Source organism: Lepisma saccharinum, chromosome 29 (genome assembly GCF_977018435.1).
Source record: "Lepisma saccharinum chromosome 29, izLepSacc3.1, whole genome shotgun sequence".
Classification (NCBI taxonomy): domain Eukaryota; kingdom Metazoa; phylum Arthropoda; class Insecta; order Zygentoma; family Lepismatidae; genus Lepisma; species Lepisma saccharinum.
In genome coordinates, this window is record NC_139257.1 from 30962455 (window position 1) to 30984688 (window position 22234).

General features: G+C 37.4%; 1 protein-coding gene across 1 annotated transcript; it reads left to right on the forward strand.

Annotated features, from left to right (window-relative positions):
• Positions 1–760: 760 nt before the first annotated feature.
• On the forward strand, positions 761–21789 carry Prosbeta1 (proteasome beta1 subunit). Its single transcript, XM_083115010.1, has 6 exons — positions 761–910; positions 13023–13090; positions 13677–13808; positions 15872–16001; positions 19493–19637; positions 21533–21789. Exons 1-6 carry the CDS (start codon positions 815–817, stop codon positions 21658–21660), a joined length of 699 nt encoding a protein of 232 aa, XP_082971136.1. The 5' UTR covers positions 761–814; the 3' UTR covers positions 21661–21789.
• The last annotated feature ends 445 nt before the right edge of the window (positions 21790–22234 follow it).

Consider the following 22234-nt stretch of genomic DNA (forward strand, 5'->3'; position numbering starts at 1 on the left):
AGTATATAGCAATAAGTGCATGTGTTTTGCTGTTTCCGGTCATAGCCCCCCAAAGTTGATGGATGGTCTAGAACATTTGAAATGTGTATTTAGAGTTAAGTTCATGTGGCACAATTCAGAGTAAACTTTACAAGAGAAGCAAAATAATACATTAGATCCTCTTAAGCATAATTATTTGGGGGGCTCAACACCCACATCGTTAACATTGGGGTTCGAGCCCCCCCCCCCCCCAAGCCCCATGGAGTGGGCGCCTATACAATGAACACTTGATTTTGATATTCTTGTTAACGTTTGCGTATATATTTTGGGACAATCTGAGTATATAGTGTGCGGAGCACCCATTAACATACCACGACCCGAACATGGAACCGCCGGTGGCCTGGCACTATAAACACCTTCGGAACTGAGGCGACAAGGGGCTTGCCGCATCTGTGTGGAATTAGAAATTCTTTATTCATGGGCGAAGTTCAGCCATGGTTCAGCCTGTGGCTGCTCTACTACCCCGAGCTTCTTGTCGACAGTGTCGTTTTTTCTTGGTAGCGTGCTCAGGATTTTCGGAAGAATACCTTTTTAGTGGTAGTGTCATCTTTTCCTGCCCTCCATTTTTGTCACAGGGCGGACGGGGCGGACCACCACCAACCATCTCTTGGGCACGCTACTGTTCTGAGCAGCGCCTTCACTAGGTTACAGATTACAGTAGTAATCTGTGCGAGGCTGTGAAACCATTACGCTGTATAAAAAGTCATCAATATCCAATATCACGGAAATAAGTAATCTGTGGACGTATTACTTGTGTGAAATTTATGAAGTGAACATGGCAGGTCTCGTCGAACCGCACCTTGAAAAGAATATTGATATGTTGCAGGATTCTCTTTATCCTGACTGGTTAAGAGAGCCACTAAGTACAGGGGTTAGTATTTATCTGAAAGTTTGTTCTATTGTATACCGTGCCTGTGTTCTATGTATAAGTTTTAATTTATTTGTTTGCCGTTGACATTTGCTTGGTCATCCCGTGCTTGACAAGACCTTTTCGACATTAGTGTCATCTCCTCTGAAGTATTTTACATTTTTGAGATTTCTTGTCATGTGTGTTTATTTGTAATTTGAAAATTTTTGTAAGGGACGTGCGAAGAATAATTATCTGCATATTTAGGTGAATAGAAAGCGCACTGAGTGAGTAATCTTGCAGCATCGAAGGAGGTTGTTACTAGCAGTTATTGCTAGTTTTTGGTGACTATTTCTATTCGAAAAAAGTACTACATTTTGTTATTTTCGGTAACATTATCGTATGGGTAAAACTGATTCCTTCAAATTTACAGGAGAAAGTACTTACGGAAATCATTTTCTTGAGCGTTTTGGAAGTTCCTGAATGTAGATTTGATCCATTTTAATGTGAATGCGTGTTGTTTTCTGCGAAAATCTCTGTCCGACACGCTGTTTCTGCTCCCGCCATTTGCTTTTTGCATGAGAGTGCAATGTTCCGTGTGTTAAGACGATGCAACCCCGTAGCAAGTGTTTCAGCCTCGCCGTGTTTTCACTAGAACCACCTGTCGAGTTCGGAACAAGCCATTTTTCCCGAATGGGTGTCACTTATCGCACAACATTGTAGCAACATTGTGTTCCGACGTCACAGGAGAGAGTTGTTTTTACAATTTTTCTTTGTATTTATGCTAATGGAACCTAACCTAACCACGTAGGCATTCCTCGTCTGACGTCAATATTCAAGGTTGCAAGATTGTCGTGCGTAAAGGAAGAGAATTAACGAATTACGAAAAAAAAAAAATGGTTCCGACCCGAATGGGTGTCACTTATCGCACAACACTGTAGCAACATTGTGTTCTGACGTCACATGAAAGATCTTTTTCATGTTAGGCAATACAAGCTAACGCGTCTCTTAGCGAAAATAATAATTTTTCTTTGTATCTATGCTAATGGAACCTAACCCAACATGCCTAACCTAACCACGTAGGCATTCCTCGTCTGACGTCAATACTCAAGATTGCAAGATGGTTGTGCGTAAAGGAAGAGCATTAACAAATTTCGAAAGAAAGATTGTTCCGACCCGAATGGGTGTCACTTATCGTACAACACTCTAGCAACATTGTGTTCTGACGTCACAGGAGAGACCTTTTTCATGTTAGGCAATACAAAGGTAATGCGTCTCTTAGCGAAAATATTATTTTTTCTTTGTATTTATGCTAATGGAACCTAACCTAACAGGCCTAACCTAACCACGTAGGCATTCCTCGTCTGACGTCAATATTCAACGTTGCAAGAGTGTTGTGCGTAAAGGAAGAGCATTAACGAATTGTGAAAAAAAAGATGGTTCCGAATTGCTGTGTATGGACAATGAACGTGGTAAATCGCAAGGTTATTTTACAAGTTCTACACGTAAATGCGACATATTAGCATAATTTCAAATAGGGGCACGAAAGTAGATATTTTCCGGTGAACGAGGTTGCACCACTGCATAAATCGACAAAACACTCTCAGAACGCCCCCTAAACCTGTATGCTATGATGGCCATAATGTGTTACAGATTCGAAACAACAAGTAACAGTAAGTACTCGTAAATAGAGAAAATAAACATTATCTTAGTTAGAAATGCATTATTTCGCCTTAAGAAATGTTCCGCAACACGTTAGCAATGTAAAGAAGTCCGAAATATATGATTCATAGGTGTTTCACCCATACGATAATAGTACCTTATTTTCGTACTTTATTTTGTTTTTTTCGCAATCGTTCACAATTTTAGAGAATCGTTCGTCTATAAGGAACGAGTTTACAATAACGGACCACTCCAATTTCTATGAAATTTCACCTACACACTAATTGTGAACTCCTAATCACGAATCTGCATGTAATAATTAGTGGAAGTATGGAAATCGAGAAAAAACTAAATAAACTATGTTTTCTTAACGTAACGTAACCGTACCATAAGAACAATAGCTCTATGGAACACGCCACTTCCCCGAATGGGTGTCACTTATCGCACAACACTTTAGAAACATTGTGTTCTAACGTCACGGGAGGGAGCTTTTTCATGTTAGGCAAGACAAGGTACAGTTCTCTTAGCCAAAATATTAATTTTTCTTTGTATTTTTGCTAATGGAACCTAACCTTGTAGGCATTCTTCGTCTGACGGTCAATATTCAAGGTTGCAAGAAGACCATTAACGAATTGCGAATTGTCTTGGGAAATTGAGTTTGGGACTGGAATTTGTGTAGTGGTAAAGTACCCATACAGGTATTGATATGCTAAGGTACTACAGAGCACTAGCCAGCCATTTCCGAGAAAAAGTGCTTGAAAATTTGGAAGTTTTCCATGCATGCCTCATTAGGCGAAGATATTGTCCGACTGTCAAGTGATCTGGTGTCCAGATGGTTGCCTATCAGTTTCACGGGCCAAAGGTTCTGGGTTTCATTCCCGTTCAATTGCCTTTACTTTTTTTCCTTTTTAGTTACTCGAAAAAGTATTGTGAAAATTGTTTTCATTTGCTATGTGAATTGTTGAGAAATATTTTTTTTTTGTTTTTTTTTAGATAGTTACCACTCTGGAACATGTACAAGAAAAATGTAAATAAAAGCATTGCTTGTGAGTAGTTTTCTTGTGTCTTGTTTTTTGAACATTTTCTAAAGAAAAAATCGCTATAGATAATATTTTCGAGAAAATAACGTATAATTTAATATGCAAATGTTTGTAAAATGAGAAAATTAAGAGAAACATTTACAATAGAATATTTTTCCCCCAAGAAAATTTTAATATTTCTTTTCCATTTTTATTTCAATAAGTTATTTAAAAAATGTATGAGGGGCAGTCAATTGAAAACCGAACACCTACCATAAAACACATTCCTTGCAAAAGTTGGCAACACTGTTGTTACGTATCGATACTGCCATATGTAGTGTAGGAGAAATGCACAGTGAAAATGCACAGATCCACACAGTTGCTTCGTCATTGCTCAGGAGGTGAGTGTACTGAAAAGTGTGTTCGTCCAGCATTGGAAATGGAGGCAAGCGAAGAAGAGCAGAGAGGTGTGGTTCATTTCTTGGTGGCTGAGGGTGCTGGAATTCATCGTCGCATGAAGGACGTACATCACTGCAAGACGATCCGTGCCCAGGACAGGCCCATCGAGCCATTACGCCTGATGTGATGGCGAGGATCGATGGTCTGATCCGGGAAGACCGATGAATCACAGAGGAAGAAATTCGTGTTCAGGTTGGCATTAGTCATGGCTCTGTGCATGCCATTATCAAAGATCATCTGCAGTTCCGAAAAATTTGCACACAGTGGGTTCCGCATCAACTGTCGGAGGGACAAAAGATTGACAGAATGACTGCATGTCTGAGTCAGTTGCAGTGGTACCACGAGGAAGAATATGTGTTTCTGTCACGTATCGTCACAGGGGACGAAACGTAGTGCCACCATTTTGAGCCCGAGAGCAAACAGCAAAGCAAACAATGGAAACACGTCGATTCTCCCCTGCCAAAGAAATCCAAGCTGTCCATACGAGTTCGGGTATGGTCATGCAGAGCTGCTTCTTCGACTGCAAGGGCCCTCTGCTTGTCGACTTCCTAGAGCGTGGAGCCACAATCAATGCGCAGCGCTATGCAGACACTTTGCAGAAACTGCAATGTGCCATAAAGTTAAAAACGCCCTGGAATACTGTCGGACGGAATCATCCTTTTGCATGATAATGCCCGTCCCCATACTGCCAATCTGGTGAGGGATAAGCTTCAGACATTTGGCTAGGAAAAGCTTGAACATCCTCCGTACAGCCCCGATCTCTCCCCTTGTGACTTCCATATTTTTGGTGGCCTGGAGAAAGAAATTTGGGTACTATTATAGTATAAGGGAAACACCTATAACATACTATTTTGGAATGCGGAACATTTCCTAAGGTGAAATAATGCGTTTGTAACTAAGATAATGTCTATTTCTTACATTTACGAGTACTTACTGTTACTTGTTATTTCGATTCTGTAACACATTATTGCAGGCGATAGCGTACTGGTTCAGGGTGCCTTGTGTGAGTGTTTTGTTGATTTATGCAGTGTTGCAACCTCGTTCACCGGAAAATACCTACTTACATTTCCGGATTTGAAATTATGCTAATACGTTGCAAACCATTGACGTTAGCCCAAAAAACCATTTTCCGTAAGGTTAGGTTAAGTTAGGTTAGGCAAGCATAGTTAAAAATAATAAAATTAAAAATACTCGACACGTCATGTTCTAGTTAAAACACGGCGAGGCTGAAACACTGACTATGGGGTTGCATCTTCTTAACACGCGGAACATTGTACTCTTATGCAGAAATCAAATGGCGGCAGCACAAACAGTTTGTCGGACAGAGATTTTCGCAGAAAAGGACATGTTTTCGCATTAAAATGGATCAAAACTAGATTCACGAACTTCCAAAACGCTACAGAAAATGATTTCCGTAAGTACTTTTTCCTGTAAATTTGAAGAAATCCGTTTCCCTTATACTATAATGTTACCGAAATTTGTGGACGTTGGTTTCATTCGGGGACGAGGAAGTGCAACAGTGGGTGAGGTTGTGAATACGTCAGCAACCTACCTCTTTCTACAAGACTGAAACTGATCGTCTCGTGTCCCAGTGGGATAAATGTCTTAACACTTGTGGCAATTACTTTTGAATAAAACAAACTCCATTCTCACTTTGTAGCGGGTGTTCGGTTTTCATTTGACTGCCCCTCATAAATTAGTGAAAACTAATGTTGAAACGGTCAGAATCATCAGTTTGATTGCTACCACTTGGTCAAGAAAAGAAATATGTGATGAACTCGGTGGTGGATTAAAGACTTTCTCTCGGAGGTTGTTTCACAGCATGTTCAACGTTTATCATTCAGTTTGCCTGTGCTCATTGTTCAAGAGGGATATGTTTGTTTATCTTTGCTGAGGAGCACTATTTCGCAGATAATATTTTATTGGCTGAAGTTTCGAAAACTCATGTTCTGAGGCCACAGTTACGGGTAAAGTGAGGAAAATCAAACAAGGAGTAAGTAATCCGGAAAAGAAGTGTAATAGTCGTGTTCCAGGATTAAAGTAACAGTGACGTCGTGAATGGACCCCCTACGACTTTAGGAATGTGTACGCACAAACGGTAGCAATCTTCCTGACGTCGTCTTCAAAACATGAAGGCCATCTTGTGAGTGAACGACATGTTTGCAATTAATTGCATACCCTGTACTATTCATCTCCATGAATACACTTGCTTCGAAGTTAATCTTCTTTTATTTTCCATTTCAAAATATTCCATATTTTTCAGACACCCAGTATAAGCTAAATTTAGCACCGAAAAAACATAAATTGGGCTTTTTTTTAAAAAAAGAAATGGGGTGTTGTGGATGTATGGATGAGTCACTGTTTTAGAGGAGGAAGAAAGCTAAGAGTGACTTATTAGAAAAATGAATTGTTTGCTTAATCAAAACTCAGAACAGAATAGCCAACTTGCATGGCTGAATGGTTAGTACACCATGCTACAATGCCAGGTGCCATGGGTTCGAATCCCAGCCTGCACATAGGGTTGTCCTTTCAACATTTCATCATCTTCATGATTAGCTCAGATTGTCCAGTAAAATAAATCACTCGCTCGGAACAGAATAAAGATAAGCTTTGTACATCAGAACTGAACATGTTTTCACTTTTTGCATCTCATAGTACACTGTGGAATTCATTGAACATTCAACATGAATAGTGCAATATTATCTTTTTGGTACAATTTCTGATGTACTTCATGGTCTTGCTACAACTGGAAAAATCTGAAATTGACCTTACTGATGGTGTAGTAGTAAAGTTGGATGTGGTAAAAAAAAATGGCTGTTTTTTTCCTGCAGCTTTTTTCACAAAAGTGTCTCAAATCAATGAAAATACAGGAGTTGGAAGTATTTTTCCTGTTCCATGGTTTTTGTTTATCTCCTTACTGTAAAATAGACACTAATTTATAAATATAAAATACAATTTACAATATGAAATTCGTAGCTAGACAAAAACCGTGTTTTCAAGAAAGCTGGCTTTTTTGAATGGGCAGTTCTTTCCAAGTGTTATCTTCATATTTCGGCAGGCTTATTAAATATATCAATGTAGTATAAAACATATTCACATATACTAGAGTAGTTTTGTATGTTTTTTTCATTGAACTTAATAGTATGATATGATTTTCAATGCTTGAATTTTTTATATGAACACATACATGAAGAAAAAAAATACTGCTCTACCTTTTGAAAATCTAGTATCACATCTCTTGAAATTAAATTTTGTGTTCAGTAAAATGTATTTGTATTCTGGCTTTCCAGTACATCAATATAATTTGATTAAATGTCCGCTAAACCTGGTCACGGAGCAACTGGTGATGTATTTTGGCTGCTTGTTGCAGTGGTTCTCAACCTTTGTGAGACCACAGCCCGGTAAATGTATTTCTTACATGTCTATGCCCTGATCCCAACAATTTCACTCATAAATACATTTCTGATCTTTAAAGTTTATATGAAAATTAATATGCAACCTTATTTAATATTAATATATCAAGTATGGCATAATCATAGTACAAATATATATAGACTTGCTGTCAAATATAAAATTAGATTTAAATTTGTTGTCAACCCCTGGGTGCAACGGAACTTTTGTGGCCTGGTGGTTGAAAAACACCGCCACTAAAACTGAAGTGTAAGCAAATAAGACTGGCTGCAAATGGGAAAAAGATCTATATAAGAAATCTGGAGTGGATGTACAGTTTGAAATGAGATCCAGAGCACTCTGCCTCCACTGAGGATTGAATTTGGACCCCTTCTTATTACAAGGCAACAGCATTACTTTATTCCACTCCAGAGGCCCATTCATGGTTATAAATGGAACATTCTATCAAAAAGCTGGCCTTTATCTTGCTAAGTATAGAGAGTATTCAAACTGAAGCGACACATGACAGTGCAGGGGGAGGGGGTCACATTGAAGTGACAAGTGACATGGGCACCTTCAAGCGAGCATCTACAACGCATGCACAAACAAGACCAAGGTGGCATGTGTCATGCTATTGTTGGAGCTTTCAGACTGAAGTCACAGATGACATGCGAGACAGACTTCTTCAGTATAAAGCAAGACATTCACCGTGCATGTAAGAAAAACAGACTGATGCAACCGTTCACGATGTATGCCATTGAGAAAACAGTATAGTCCAAGCTACATTCAAGTGACATGTTTTGCTCATTGTCACACTTCAGTTCAAAAGGTTGAATGGATTACTGACTGAATTCCTGCTTCCAAGTGACACTTGTTGTTTTGGTATGAAAGTTCCCTGAGAAAACGGTACAGGCCAAGTGACAAGCGACACTTGCAGTTTATGTTGCTTTGGTTCAAAAGGTTGTATTTGCTTCTAAGGCTTGGTTTCCAAGAGCCATGTGTCGCTTTATATGTGCAATTATTTATTAATTACAATAAAAAAAAGTTAAAGTGTTCCCCTGTGCATAGCACCATGCCATGAAGGCGTATAGGGGGTGTGGGGGTAACGCCCCACACTTTCTTGATCCGGTCGTGAGTGGGGTGATGTGGTCAGCATCATGCCCCTGACCGCCTTTACCCCCCAGGGTTTCCCCCAGGTACCCATGTTATTTGATGCTGGGTGGGCGCCGGGGCCGCTTCCATCGTTAGAAAAGTTCTCGGATTTGAACCGGCCGGGGATCGAACCTGGGACCTTTAGCATGGTAGTCAGACACAGTAATTACAATAATTACAAAAAATACTATCATTAATAAAAAAATAATAACTAATTATTTAATGAGTCTCTCACATATATTTTATCATTCACTAATACTCAGAAAATCCATAATCATTTTTATTAATGTTTTTTTAGTTTGCAGAACTGCAGTTGTTTATTAAATATGAAAATTTCAATAATTACCATCATAACCAACCAATTGTACACTGTCAATGGCATGAGTGTCTCCAATGATACACATTCAAAGATTGCACCTGATATGCCCAGCAAGTGCATTTTGCCTCCTAATTACATTACATTCATGTTTTTATAAACAAAAGTAATAAAGAAATATTGGGAACATCCTAGGAAACGAAAGTAATTTATTTTTAAACAGTTGTGAAATATAAATAATAGAGGTTTTGGGTCTGCAAGGCCCTCCCCGGCAAGCTAGGGTTAAGATTGCATCCGAACCACTATGCAATATGTGTCCACTGGGATTGGCCAATATCTGTCTCTTGACTGCTACATCATGTAAATTTATTTTAGCTAGTTGTAAAATATGTCGGTACAAACCTGTAAACCCATAACAGTAACTTCAAGTGAAATAGGTTAGCTGTAATTGGTAATAAGCCAAAATTTCAGGTTTTTTTTCTTTCAAGAAAGCCAGCTTCTTATCGTTAAAAAACTGTCCCTTGAAAAAAGCCGGCTTTTATGCAACTCTATGTAGTAGTAACATTGTTGCCTTGTAATCTGGTGGTCCTGGGAGGTACCTGGCGGAGGTGTATAGTGGTTTGGACCTCACTTTAAACTATTGGTCCAGTGCTGATAGCCTGTCTGTCCATGAAGTGGACGTCAACAAAATAATATTGATTGAAAATTGCAAATATACATTTTTGTGAGAGTGGCTGTGTGGTTTTGATCCACACAGCGGGAAAATGGAAATATATATGTATAAAAGTTTCTTTTTTTTGTAAATGCTCTGGCCTAGGTTGCTTTTTGCCGGGGAGGCTAACGGTTTGTTTTCCCTCAACGGCTTTCCTGTTTGAAAGGTAACAATAGGGCCTTCGTCATGGTGGTTGGGTCTGGGTCAGATTGTTGGATGTATAAATACCGGGTTCCGACTCTTTACAGTCTTGCAGACTCAGATTGAGGCAGTGTTTTACGCACTTACACAGAGCCAAATGGATGCATAGAGATACACAGAGAGTGAGCATCGTATGTATAGGGACCTCTGCGGGGGCAGGTTAGCGCTATGCTAAATAGTGCACTCATAGAGTGAAGTCTCTGTTATGCAAGAGGCAACCAGGAGCGGTTCTTAATTGATTGTAACGTAAAAATGCATATACGGAAAAGGAGAGGGGTGTAGAATATAAGTGTACATAAAATAGATTTCTGTCAGACGCCTTTCTTTACAATAGTGGTTGTTGGAATTTGGAACACAATCTCATATTATCATATTTAAAAATACATCATATACACCTCACCAACCAACCATAACCAAGAGAATTGCATGTATCAGGGTGTCTTGTGTACCAGTCTGGGAATTTACTTTTTCTTGAAATGTCAAGGAAAGTTACTGGGTTTCTAGGAAAAATCAACATTTTTGTAGTAGTGCACTAAAAGTGTGTTCATGAACAAAGCAAAAAATGAGAAGAAATTTTTAATTTACTGCAGACAAGTTATACTTCAGTTTGTTGAACTGAGTATTATCAGTAGTTACAGTAGAAATTGCTTATTAAATACTCCAGGAGAAGCAGTCATGTTTTGAACTGCAGTAAAACCTCGATAAGCCGGACTTTGCTTAATTCGGATAGGCCAAAGAAAAAAAGAAAAGAGCAGAATGCAAGGTTTTAAATGTGGCTAGAACAATCGCATTCATCATATTGCTCCGTAAAGGCTAAGGATACGTACATCCAACGTCCATGGGAGAACTTCCCAAAGAAAAGGCAGTCAAACACGTATGAAATTCTGTTTTCTTCAGACTTTCGCATTTTACTGTACTGTATAGTATATTTAGGCCTATGCCTTTTAAATACACCATAATAAACGTGTTTTGTTGCTATGAACGGAGTTTTAATGCACTTTCTAGTGTTCTTTTAGGTTATTTCAGTTAATCCACACTTTTGTTAAACCGGTCAACTTATCCCCCAAATTAATATGCATTAACGAGGTTTTACTGCATTTCCAACTAGAAATGTAGTACAGTAAGTGTCTATTGTCATTTACTGCTTTCTTGTTGCAATTTTGTGTTTGGTTGTTATTAGGATAAGTACATGTGTTACTAAATGTAACAATAGTTATGTATTATTCATGTTACAATTTTATTATTAAAAAAATATTTGTTTACCATTAGTCAAAAGGTAGCAAGTAATAAGTGAAAGCTCAAGCATGATGCCCCTATCCACTGTCAGTTGCTGTTAAAGTTGCCTCTTTATTATTACTTTTGACATGTGAATATTCTAAAAACTTGGTTAAGTGTAAGTCTGGTGTTTTGTTAAAACATAGTCACCTTTTTTACACACGTTGAATTACATGAATCAGAAAGAGTCCGGGAATCTGGTTTTGACAAAATTGTTAACACCATATACTCTATGTGATCAGAAGTATCCGGACACCCATTTGAAAATAAAGTACAAGTTTAGGCAACCCTCCATCGGGAACACTGGCAGTCAATACAGTGTTAGCCCACCCTTAGCCTTGATGACAGGGTTCACTCTCACAAGCATACTTTCAATCAGGTGCCGGAAGGTTTCCTGAGGAATGGCAGTGCATTCCTCGCAGAGTGCCAAAATGAGAAGTAGTATTGATGTGGATCGCTGTGGTCTAGCACGAAGTCGGCATTCCATAACATCCCAGAGATGTTCTATGGGATTCAAATCAGGACTCTGAGCAGGCCAGTCCATTAGTGGGACATTTTTGTCGTGAAACCACTCCCCCACAAGTCCTGCAGTATGGACATGTGCTCGGTCATGTTGAAAGACACAATGGTCATCCCCGAATTGGTTTTTGACGGTAGGCAGCATGATAGCTGTTAAAATGTCAGCGTAAGATTGTGCCGTGACATTGCCATGTAAAGCAACAAGGGGGCCAAGCCCCCTCCAGGAGAAACATGACCACACTGAAACCCCGCCACCTCTGGATTTCACTGTCGGCACTATACAGGCTGGTAGATGTCCTTCACCAGGCATTCGCCATATCCACACCCTACCATCGGATCGCCACATTGTGTACTGTGATTCATCACTCCACACAACGGTTTTCCACTGTTCTATGGTCCAGTTTCGACACTCCTTGCACCACACGAGGCGCCGTTTGGCATTTGTCTGTGTGATGTTGGACTTATGGGCAGCTGCTCTGCCATGGAAACCAAGTTGCCGCATCTTGCGCCAAACAGTAATGGTGCTTGGAGTAGATCCTGATGCAGTTCGGAATTCCTGTGTGATGGTGGCGATGGATGATTGAAGATAATGCTGTACGACCCTCTTCAACACTCGATGGTCTCTGGAGGTCAACATGGTAGGTTGGCCTGCATGCTTTTGGGTTGTACTTCACTATAACATTGGAAACAGTGAACAGAGGGATGTTTAGGAGGGTGGAAATCTTACACACAGACTTCCTACACAAGTGGCACCCAACCAACTGACCACGTTGAAAGTCTGTGAGTTCCTCAGACCATCCCATACTGCTGTCTCACACTGTCTGCAGACTACTGAGTTTGTTGACTATGTGTTCCATGCAATAGATGGCAGTACTGTGTCGCCCTCTATGATAAACACATGTTTCGCGGTGTGTCCGGATACTTTTGATCACATAGAGTATATACATTCATTTTGTGTGTGTTTATGTGTAAAAAATACAATGTGAATTAACACAAACCAGCATATAGTACCGATGATCAGGGTAGATAATATTCATTAAAGACTATCATTTTCCATGATATTTTTTTTTTTTTACTTAAATCTGTTTCTGGTACTGTATATATGAACCTACTTTGAAGAAGTTTGTTGAGTGTGGTAATGAACTATGTAATAATTTCAGTAACTTTTCTTCCAGTAAAAATAAAACATTTTGGATGCACTATGTAATTGTAACTTAACAATAATTTTTACAGTTTTTGTAACTGAATTTTGGCAATTTTTTACTGATAGTTTTCAAAATATTATCAGCTGACGTGTGTTTAGAGCTTAATGATAATTACACTATTTACAATTTAACATAATTTGTATTTTATATATTATTCTTCAAAAAATATTTACTCTTTTTGTCTCTGAAAATTAGAATTTGAAAGCAAAAAATTTACATTTTTCAGACATCCATTATGGCTGTGCAATTCCAGGATGGTGTGGTTATTGGTGCTGATTCTCGTACAACAACAGGGTATTTCATTATTCTATTTTAATGATATAAGTAGTAAGGCTGTAAAATAGAATTTGAGTATTACACTTGACAAAGGACAACTTATTCTCCCAACTTTTTCTTTTCTAACCAATTATAAGCTTTCCCTCCCTTGCGGAGGTGACGTTTCTTCATTTTTGTTAAAATTTGGCAATTAGGATCTGTAACTTCAAAACAAGTTGATATATTAATTTATGTTTTTGGAGATTTTCCTTATATCAGTGATATAAAATGTGATATGATCATTCTCAAGTAGGGTCCTTATTATATATTTAACTTTACCTGTCCAGTTAGAAAAAATATAAATCTTTCCCAGGTTTAAATGTTCCCAAATTTTGTTGGTCACAGACTCCTGAAGAATTGAATAATGAAAGTTGCATTCTGCATTTCATTTAACCTTGATCATACTAAAGGACAAATTCAAATTGTTTGCATCATTGTAGTTGTGCAGTGGAAGAAAATATTTCTTTAATTTTTATCTTTAGGAATTGTTGCAAATGCATGCTAATGTGTATGCATCAGTCATACATAATGTCAGAGTGTAATATCTGCCTTTTTTTATTTCCAGGGCCTATATTGCCAACAGAGTAACGGACAAGTTAACTAAGGTTTCCGACCGCATCTACTGTTGCCGATCTGGAGCTGCAGCTGACACTCAGGCTATTGCAGATATTGTGGCGTACCATTTAGCATTTCATGAGTAAGCGTTTCCTAACATTTGTAAATAAGTATAATTTTGTGTTTGAATTGATAATCATGAAACCAGCTTCTGTTGTACACTGTATTGAATCTACACTAAAATTCACACTGTCTACAGTGTCAGTTCCTCAATTACAATTCAAGATTATTGTATGTAGCACTGGAAGTTAGGAATATTTTTTTTTTTTTTTGTTTGTATGTATGTATCAGTGGCGTGGCTTGACTTTTTCAAAAGTGTCACCAGCCGTCAGTATGGCAATTATTCTGCTAGACGTTATCATCTACACCCCCCCCCCCCCCCAAGAAAAGGTGGTGCAGTGGTAGCATTGTTCCCTTGTAAGCAAGCGGTCCTGGGTTCTATACCTGGTGGAGGCACGTAGTGATTCAGAGGATCCCACCTTAAACTGTAGGTCCAGTGGACTTAAAAAAAAAAGCAAGCAAGCAAGCCTTCGACATAGATTTTTGTTCATTTCATTCTTTTTTTGCAATCCCCTCAGTTATTTCGCCACAAACAATCCTAGCAAGAACTACCACTCATGAGACAGTTTCCGTGAAAATCCAATGAACAGTGGTCGAGCTTTGTGAATTCTTTATTTGTTTCTTTGCAATTGAGGTGGAAAGGGGAAGAAGAACCACCACACATTTTTTTGGGTCAGCGTGACATTTCTGTGGTGAGCAGATGACAGAATTCCGCTGTACGTACTACTGTTGTTTGTCCAAATCACGAATTGCACCAAGTAACTATATTTTCATCTATTATCCGTCCACTCTGTGATCTTTCAATCCAGCCTTGTCTTTGCACTCTAGCTCTAGTTGCTTCAGAGAAATAGTATCCCAATTTAGGTGGGAATTAGCTCTTTTCTGCCAATCCAATGTGACAACACTGGCCTGTACCGCAGGCCTGACCGATAACTAGGCCCCTGAAGAAGCATATGAATAACCTGTAGCACACTTGTCTCAAAGTCTTCCCCCATTCGTCTCTTGCATTGGCACCCCTTTCCCTCTTCAGGGTAGCAGAAATGACCTCCCTCTTCGCTTCTGTCGGCTGCAGAAAAAATGTACTCTTCGATATCTACTCGACGGCTACGCTATTGCTTAACGTATTTAACATTGTTGTTATTTAATTGAAACAACTTTTTAATTCTTCACATTTTACTGTTACCTGTGGTAACATCGGTTACATGCACACCACACCTCTAGTATGTATGAAGAAACTTTTAACTTACGATTGTAAATAACCAGTATAATATTTCTTTCTATGTTTGGTTCCACATAATTGCAATATTTTTTGCTTGAACTTACATGTAATTCCAATGCATGGGTGTTGCCAGAATTTTTTTGTTGGCATTGATAAAACTTGAATAGAACAAATAATAACAATAATTATAATTATCATTCTTATGATGATTATTATAATTAATAAAAATAAACTTTATTCCAATTTTTTATTATTATTATATCCTTGGTGGGAATTTTCTACTTAAGCCACCACTGTTTTTATTATTATACATTTCAAGTTAGTGTACTGAAATGCATAGTTATACTATTTGTTATTAACTTTTACACACGTCGTTCAAGAGAAAGTTAGGGGGAAATTTTGTTTTTGTGTTATAGTGTTTATGATGTGTAACCTTTCACATAAAACTGTAATGTTTGAAATTTTAAAAATTGTGAAAGCGTTTATTCTTTGGTTTAAATGGTAGAGTGCATGTTTTATACTCCCATTATTTTTATTTTGTTCGAATAATGACCAACTTAACATTATTTCAATTATAAACAATCGAAATACCAAGGTTTCTGTTTTTTTGTTTTTTTTTTACTTGTAAGGTAAGGGTTAATTTACAACCCTATCCCAAACAATGTCCATCTTAACATAATATATTCACACATTTAACCTTTAGCAAAGAGAAGCCTCTCCAAATGGATACCTTTCTAAACTTGCCGTAATGTGTGTGTTGGCCTAATTGTATTAAAACATACACTACTTCCATGTGAGTTTTTGTTACTTTGAATCACAAGCATGTTTCTGTATTGCAGTGCACTTAATATGGTGTTTTGTTTCAGGATTGAGCTGGGGGAACCTCCTCTTGTTGAGACCGCCGCAAGTATATTTCGGGAGTTGTGCTACAACTACCGTGACCAGGTGATGGCAGGTATAATAGTGGCTGGCTGGGATAAGCGCAAGAAGGGGCAGGTAAGTGCTGGTTACTTAACCTAAGCAAAGTTTTTATGTAACTGAGAAAGTAAGTGAAATGTGTCATATTATTGGGTTTTTATATTGAAACTTGTAAGCTTACAATACTTTTTGTGTAAAAAAAAAAAACTGCTAGCGATCTTAAGATGATGTTTTATTATCACATTTATTATACCCCTGAAAGAATGTAAGAGATGGATACTTGTTGTGACAAGGTGGATTCGCGATTTCAATCAGGTGATTTTTTTTAAAGTATAGCTTATTTAAATCACTTTAAATCAATATAATTGTAGAGTAATGTACACAAGGATTTTCTAGATATCAGAATCACTTTTATTAATCTCCATAATCATTTAATAGTGTTTCTTAGGCTCTATGCAAGAAAAGAAAATGTTAAAATGTTGTACTGATAGGGTGAAGCCCATACAAGAGGTAATCTAATGTGTAAACTTTAAATGCACTTAAATTTCTCTTGATTTAAAATTCAATAACTTTTATAGGTAAAAATTGCAAACATTTTGTGTAGAAAATATAGAAAATACTAATAATGTTAAACCATAAATAGCGTCATTATCATTAAACTGTAAATAAACATGGCAGTTGATATTTTGCAAACTATCATTAAAATTTACAAAATTCTTATAATTATAGATAGGGTTGCCAAACGGGGTTGTCCCCTTTTTGAAAGAAATGTCCCGGTGTCTCAGAAAATATTCTCGGGATGCCCATTTGTCCCGTATTTAGCTAAAGAAGAAACAAATTCAAATTTCAAAATCATTTTATACAACAAGAAATTAATAACAATTTATAACTAACCTAATTGGATACCAATATCCATTTACCACTCAATCCTCATGTTAACATTGGCATGGAACTGCTCATTGTCGATTGTCGATATGTTGAATAAGAAGCGACTGGCAAAGGCAGTTCTAGTTCTAATACAGCTATCACTTGTTTCTTTTCGTGGTCAATGGAATCGGAGTGGAGTGGATAATATTCAGGGTTTAGGTGATGTAAAAAGTTTTCTTTTATTTCGTCATGCCAAAAAGAAAGTGTTCTTATAGTAGTGATTATTCTAAACAAAGGTCCTCTTAAAGGATGCCAAGTGTTCACTCAAATATTAATATATTTTGTCAAAATGTTAAAAATTCGGCATTAACAATGCTTTAAACTGCAATTGATTTTGTAATGTTTAAAAATGTTATAAAAATAAATTTAACTATATCCGTGTCTGTGTCCCCACACTTTGTTTTATCACTAAATTTCATGAAACCACTTTATAATTGAATCACTGCTTCCTTTGCTGATTATATATGTGCAGTTATAATAATAAAAAAATTCTATCATTAATAAAAAATAATAACCAATTATTTAATGAGTCTCTCACATATATTTCATCATTCACTAAAACTCAGAAAATCCATAATAATTTTTATTAATGTTTTTTAGTTTGCAGAAGTGCAGTTGTTTATTAAATATAATAATTATAATAATTACCATCATAACCAAGGCACCGGCATGAGTGTCTCGAATGAGACACATTCAAAGATGGCGCCTGATATGCCCAACACGTGCATTTTGCCTCCTAATTACATTAAGTACATTTATGTTTTTATAAACAAAAGTAATAAAGAAATATTGGGAACATCCTTGAAAACGAATGTTATTTATTTTGAATCAGTTGTAAAATATAAATAATAGAGGTTTTGTGCCTGCAATGCCCTCCCCGGTAAGCTAGGGTTAAAATTATATCTGAACCACTATGCAATATGTGTCCACCGGGATTGGCCAATATCTTCCTCTTTACTGCTACATCATGTAAATTTATTTTAGCTAGTTGTAAAATATGTCACTACAAACCTGTAAACTCATAACAGTAACTTCAAATGAAATAGGTTAGCTGTAATTGGTAAAAAGCCAGCTTTTTATCGAGAAAGAAAAACGTCCCTTCAAAAATGCCAGCTTTTTTACAACTCGAATTGCTAGTTATAGCATTTGTTTCCAAAAATGTACATTTGTTTGTATGTTTTTCCATAATAAAAATCCGGTTTATAAGTGTAGGAAGAACTTTTGAATCACCATAATATAGTATCCTGAAACGAATTTACTGTAACAGTATTTTTTTAAATGTACAATGTTGGAACTTTTTTTTATATTTATTTATTTTAAGTAGTGATTTCCAATGTACAAGGCATTTCATAAGTCCTTCCGGGACTTCTGAAGTCAGTACCTCAGGAATCAACTCACCTACGGGGATGAGAACATGTTATTGAAATAAGTAGATATTTAACTTTTTAACCTACTTTACAAATGTGCAATATGTCCTCCCTTAGCTTGGTTCTTAAAAGTTCAGGAACCCATAAATTATAATGGATTTTATTGGGTTAACGGGTTTGGAACCTTTTTCCTAGAATAATTGAAATTTGGTCAAGTTGCATATTGTTTCATTTCAATGCTGAACTTGAACCGTATATAAATTGATTCGGAAAAAAGGTTCAGGGACCTACTTGAAATACATTAATGATAAGTAGGTTCTTTATGGTTTAGAACCCATTTACGCTTTCTGATTTTCTCCTCTGGACCTGAATTGAATTTATTTATAATTCCTTGACCTTTAATAACCGTGGCTCTTGCTGACTGGACAGACGTCAATCCTGTTCCAACATATCAATGTCTATGGTAGCAACTGCATTGCAAAACCTCCGGTAAATCTCTTGGTAAAGTCACTAGGGATGAGGTCAAGTGAACTAGCAAATTGCAGGACACAAAAGGTTTTCTCTTCATGTGAAAATGGCACTGCCCCCTAGGAGAAAAATGGGTAACTAAGTCATGACATCTGACATGAAACAAACTTGTACATGCTATCGCTTGCATGTGGCTTGCTACTTCACGGCCAGATTTCAATATCCTTGAGGGACTTTTGAAACACAGTGTACCACATTGGCTTGAAAATAAGTCTCACCCAGATATAAGCCACACAAAAATTCTGACGTGGAAAACAAGAAAATCGACAATATGTGGATACAAGTCGCACCCTTAAAATTCAAGGGGAGGGGGGTTGAATAAACTTACTACCAGTAATTTTTCTTCCCTCAATAATAAACGATAATCTCTCCCTGATTATGGTCTGGAGAATTTCCTTTCAATTTCTTTCTTGTTAGGCACGTATCAATCATTATTAACTTCAGTAATACCGTCATTAGAATGCCACCAGTTTTGTTTACACTAGCTCTATTGTTGCATTATTTTAAAATGAAAAAGAAGCACCATTTTTAAACAGCATATAATGTGATAAAATGTAATAGTCAAGGTTGCGGATATTAGCCGCATATTAACTTTTTACCCTTGAAATGTGGATAAAAAGTGCAGCTTCTTTTCTAGCCAATATGGTGTTTATTCCTACTTGGTCCATATTTTCATCATTTTTATGTTTTGTAATTTTCTTGTTATATTTGTCACATTTCTGCTATTTGTGATAACCTTATTTTCAGGTCTATTGCATTCCAATTGGTGGTATGGCTTTACGACAAGGAGTAGCAATTGGTGGATCAGGAAGCACATATGTGTATGGATATGTAGATGCTAACTACAGGCCTAACATGACAGAAGAGGAATGTGTGAAGTTTGTTACAAACAGTAAGTATAAATTATTTGCTGAAATGATTATTATGTATTTTAAGTATATTTCTTCCCTCCGTGCTGATAGATAATGGTTGTAGTTTTGGTAATGTTTGTGCAATATTACAAAAATCTTTAAATTATGGATTTTGCCACATGCATGGCATAACCACCAAACAAATATCTTTAGATACAACATACTTCACTAATACGAGGTGTGACTAGAAAAAAAACCGGACTGTTGCTACAAAATCTTGTATGGGTTATTTTGTACAATATGAACATTATCCCCTTCAAAGTACTCCCCTGCACTATCGATACACTGCTCCATATGAATCTTCCATTGCTGGAGACAGTGCTGGAAATCATTTTCCGAAACCATGTTCAAGACCTCCGTTGCTTTTGTTTTCACACATTCTACGGTCTTAAATCTGGATCCTTTCAGTGCTGATTTGACATTGGGGAATAAAAAAAGTCGCACGGAACGAGATCCTGCGAATAGGGTGGATGTTGTAACACTGGGATACTTGGCCAATAAAGCCTTGACTGACAATGCCGTGTGGTCAGAAACATTGTCCTGATGAAGAATCCATGACTTGATTTTCCACAAATCAGGTCGTCGTCTTCTTACTCGCCCACGAAGGGTCGTCAGCATCGTAATGAAATATTGTTGGTTAACAGTTGACCTTCTTGTACACAATTCAAATCAATTCACCGACATTTGCAATGTTTGATTCCGTTTTTGACGTGCAAGACCGTCCAGGATGCTAGTCGTTCGCCATCACTTCTCGTCCCTCTCTAAACCTTTGAAACCACTTAAATACTTGAGTGAATGATAAACACACATCTCCGTACACTTCGTTCAACAAACCATAAGTTTCTGTGGTGGATTTTCCGAGTTTGATAAGAAACTTCAGATTGATACGCTGTTCCACTTTCACACTTAATTTCTTTTCTGACGGAGCACAGATGTACGGTTCACTTCGTCCACAAACTACAGAAGAACTGACTGCCGCGCACCCTGGGTACAGCCGGTTAGCAAGATATCACGTTATACACCCCTGCATCGCTTATCCTTGACGTGCTTGCCATTTGTCGACAGCAACATCAATCCGTTTGTTTTTTCTAGCCACACCTCGTATGTTCATATTCAGAAAAGTACGAGTCATTTTGTGTCATAACTTGTTGAAAAGTTGTAAAAATTGTGGCTCATACGTGGGTTGTAAATAAAGTAATGGCAACACTGTCAGGAAAAGGTGATATACCATGCATGTGCTATCAGGCAGTGAGCAATGTCAGTTTCGAGCCATTTTGAGCATTTCCCATACGAAAAATTTCCTGACTTAGTTACGAATTTGCAAATTTTTCTCATCTTGTCAGGATTGAAGAAAATTCCCATCCCGACCAAAAAATTTCTGTCCCACTTTAAACTGTAGGTCAAGTCCTGATTACCCTATCTGTGCATGAAGTATACTTAAAACAGCAGTTGAAGTCAACCCATTATTGCTGCCTGTCTGATATGTTTTTAGTTACATCGTAGCTACTAGTAACAAACCTTATTCAACCTGAAAATAGCTGCCTTGCTGGTTAACTGCTACAAGCAGTGATTTGTACAGCATTCTACTATGCCAAGGTCCCAGATTCAAATCCCAGTCTGGGCATGGGTGTTTCATATCATCACACATGCTCATCATCATGTAACAACAATCAATCAATCCAACAAGCAGTTGGCTATGATCTCACTGTGGGCGGTTACTGCTGTAATCACCATTTCGTTCTCTAGTCTCAATTAGTCACGGAAAAGCAAGTTAAAATAAATGTACAACTTGAAAACATTTGAAGTTATTAAATAATGCTTTCATGTGATGTTTTAACAAGGTGTAGTGTGATATGAAATATGTCTTTAATTTCAGCTATTGCTTTGGCCATGAGTCGTGACGGTTCCAGCGGAGGTGTTATACGGTACGGAGTTATTACTGAAGATGGAATCCGACGGGATGTTATTCTTGGAGACAAAGTTCCCCGTTTCTATGAAGGATGAAGAAACCATTCAATCAAAATCTCTGGATTTATATCCATTCTTGAATAATTCATTTGGTCCTCGGTTTTTCTGTATCCTATTTGATATGTAGAAGAAAGTTTTTCAAATAAACTAGTTAATTTGCTTCTTTTTATTGCTTTGTTACTTTTTTAGTGTCAGTTTGCCAAAAATGAAGTTTCTCTACTACTTTTTGGTAAGTATTTCATGATAGAGGTAGTGGTAAGTTTTGGAGCTCTAAAGGTGGGTCACATAGCATCTGCAGCACCTTTGTGATAGTTTCAATACTATCAAGGGTAGTAAAAACTTAGGGTGGGTCACATAGTGGTTCAGATCTCACTGTAACTCTAGAAAGCTAATGTGTCCTGTGCCAAATGTAAAGCTAACCATTCGCCCGCTAGACTAATGATTTCTTCAGAATTAAAACACAGCCTACTACAAAAGTTAGTATTTACTTCCAAAATACATGAATAGCATGGCAGGAATGCAAAATTACATTTTCATAAGTCTCCTGTGCACTCAAAGCAGCAACACTTTGACTGGTGTTCATCACACATGACTTGGGAGCAATGGCAGC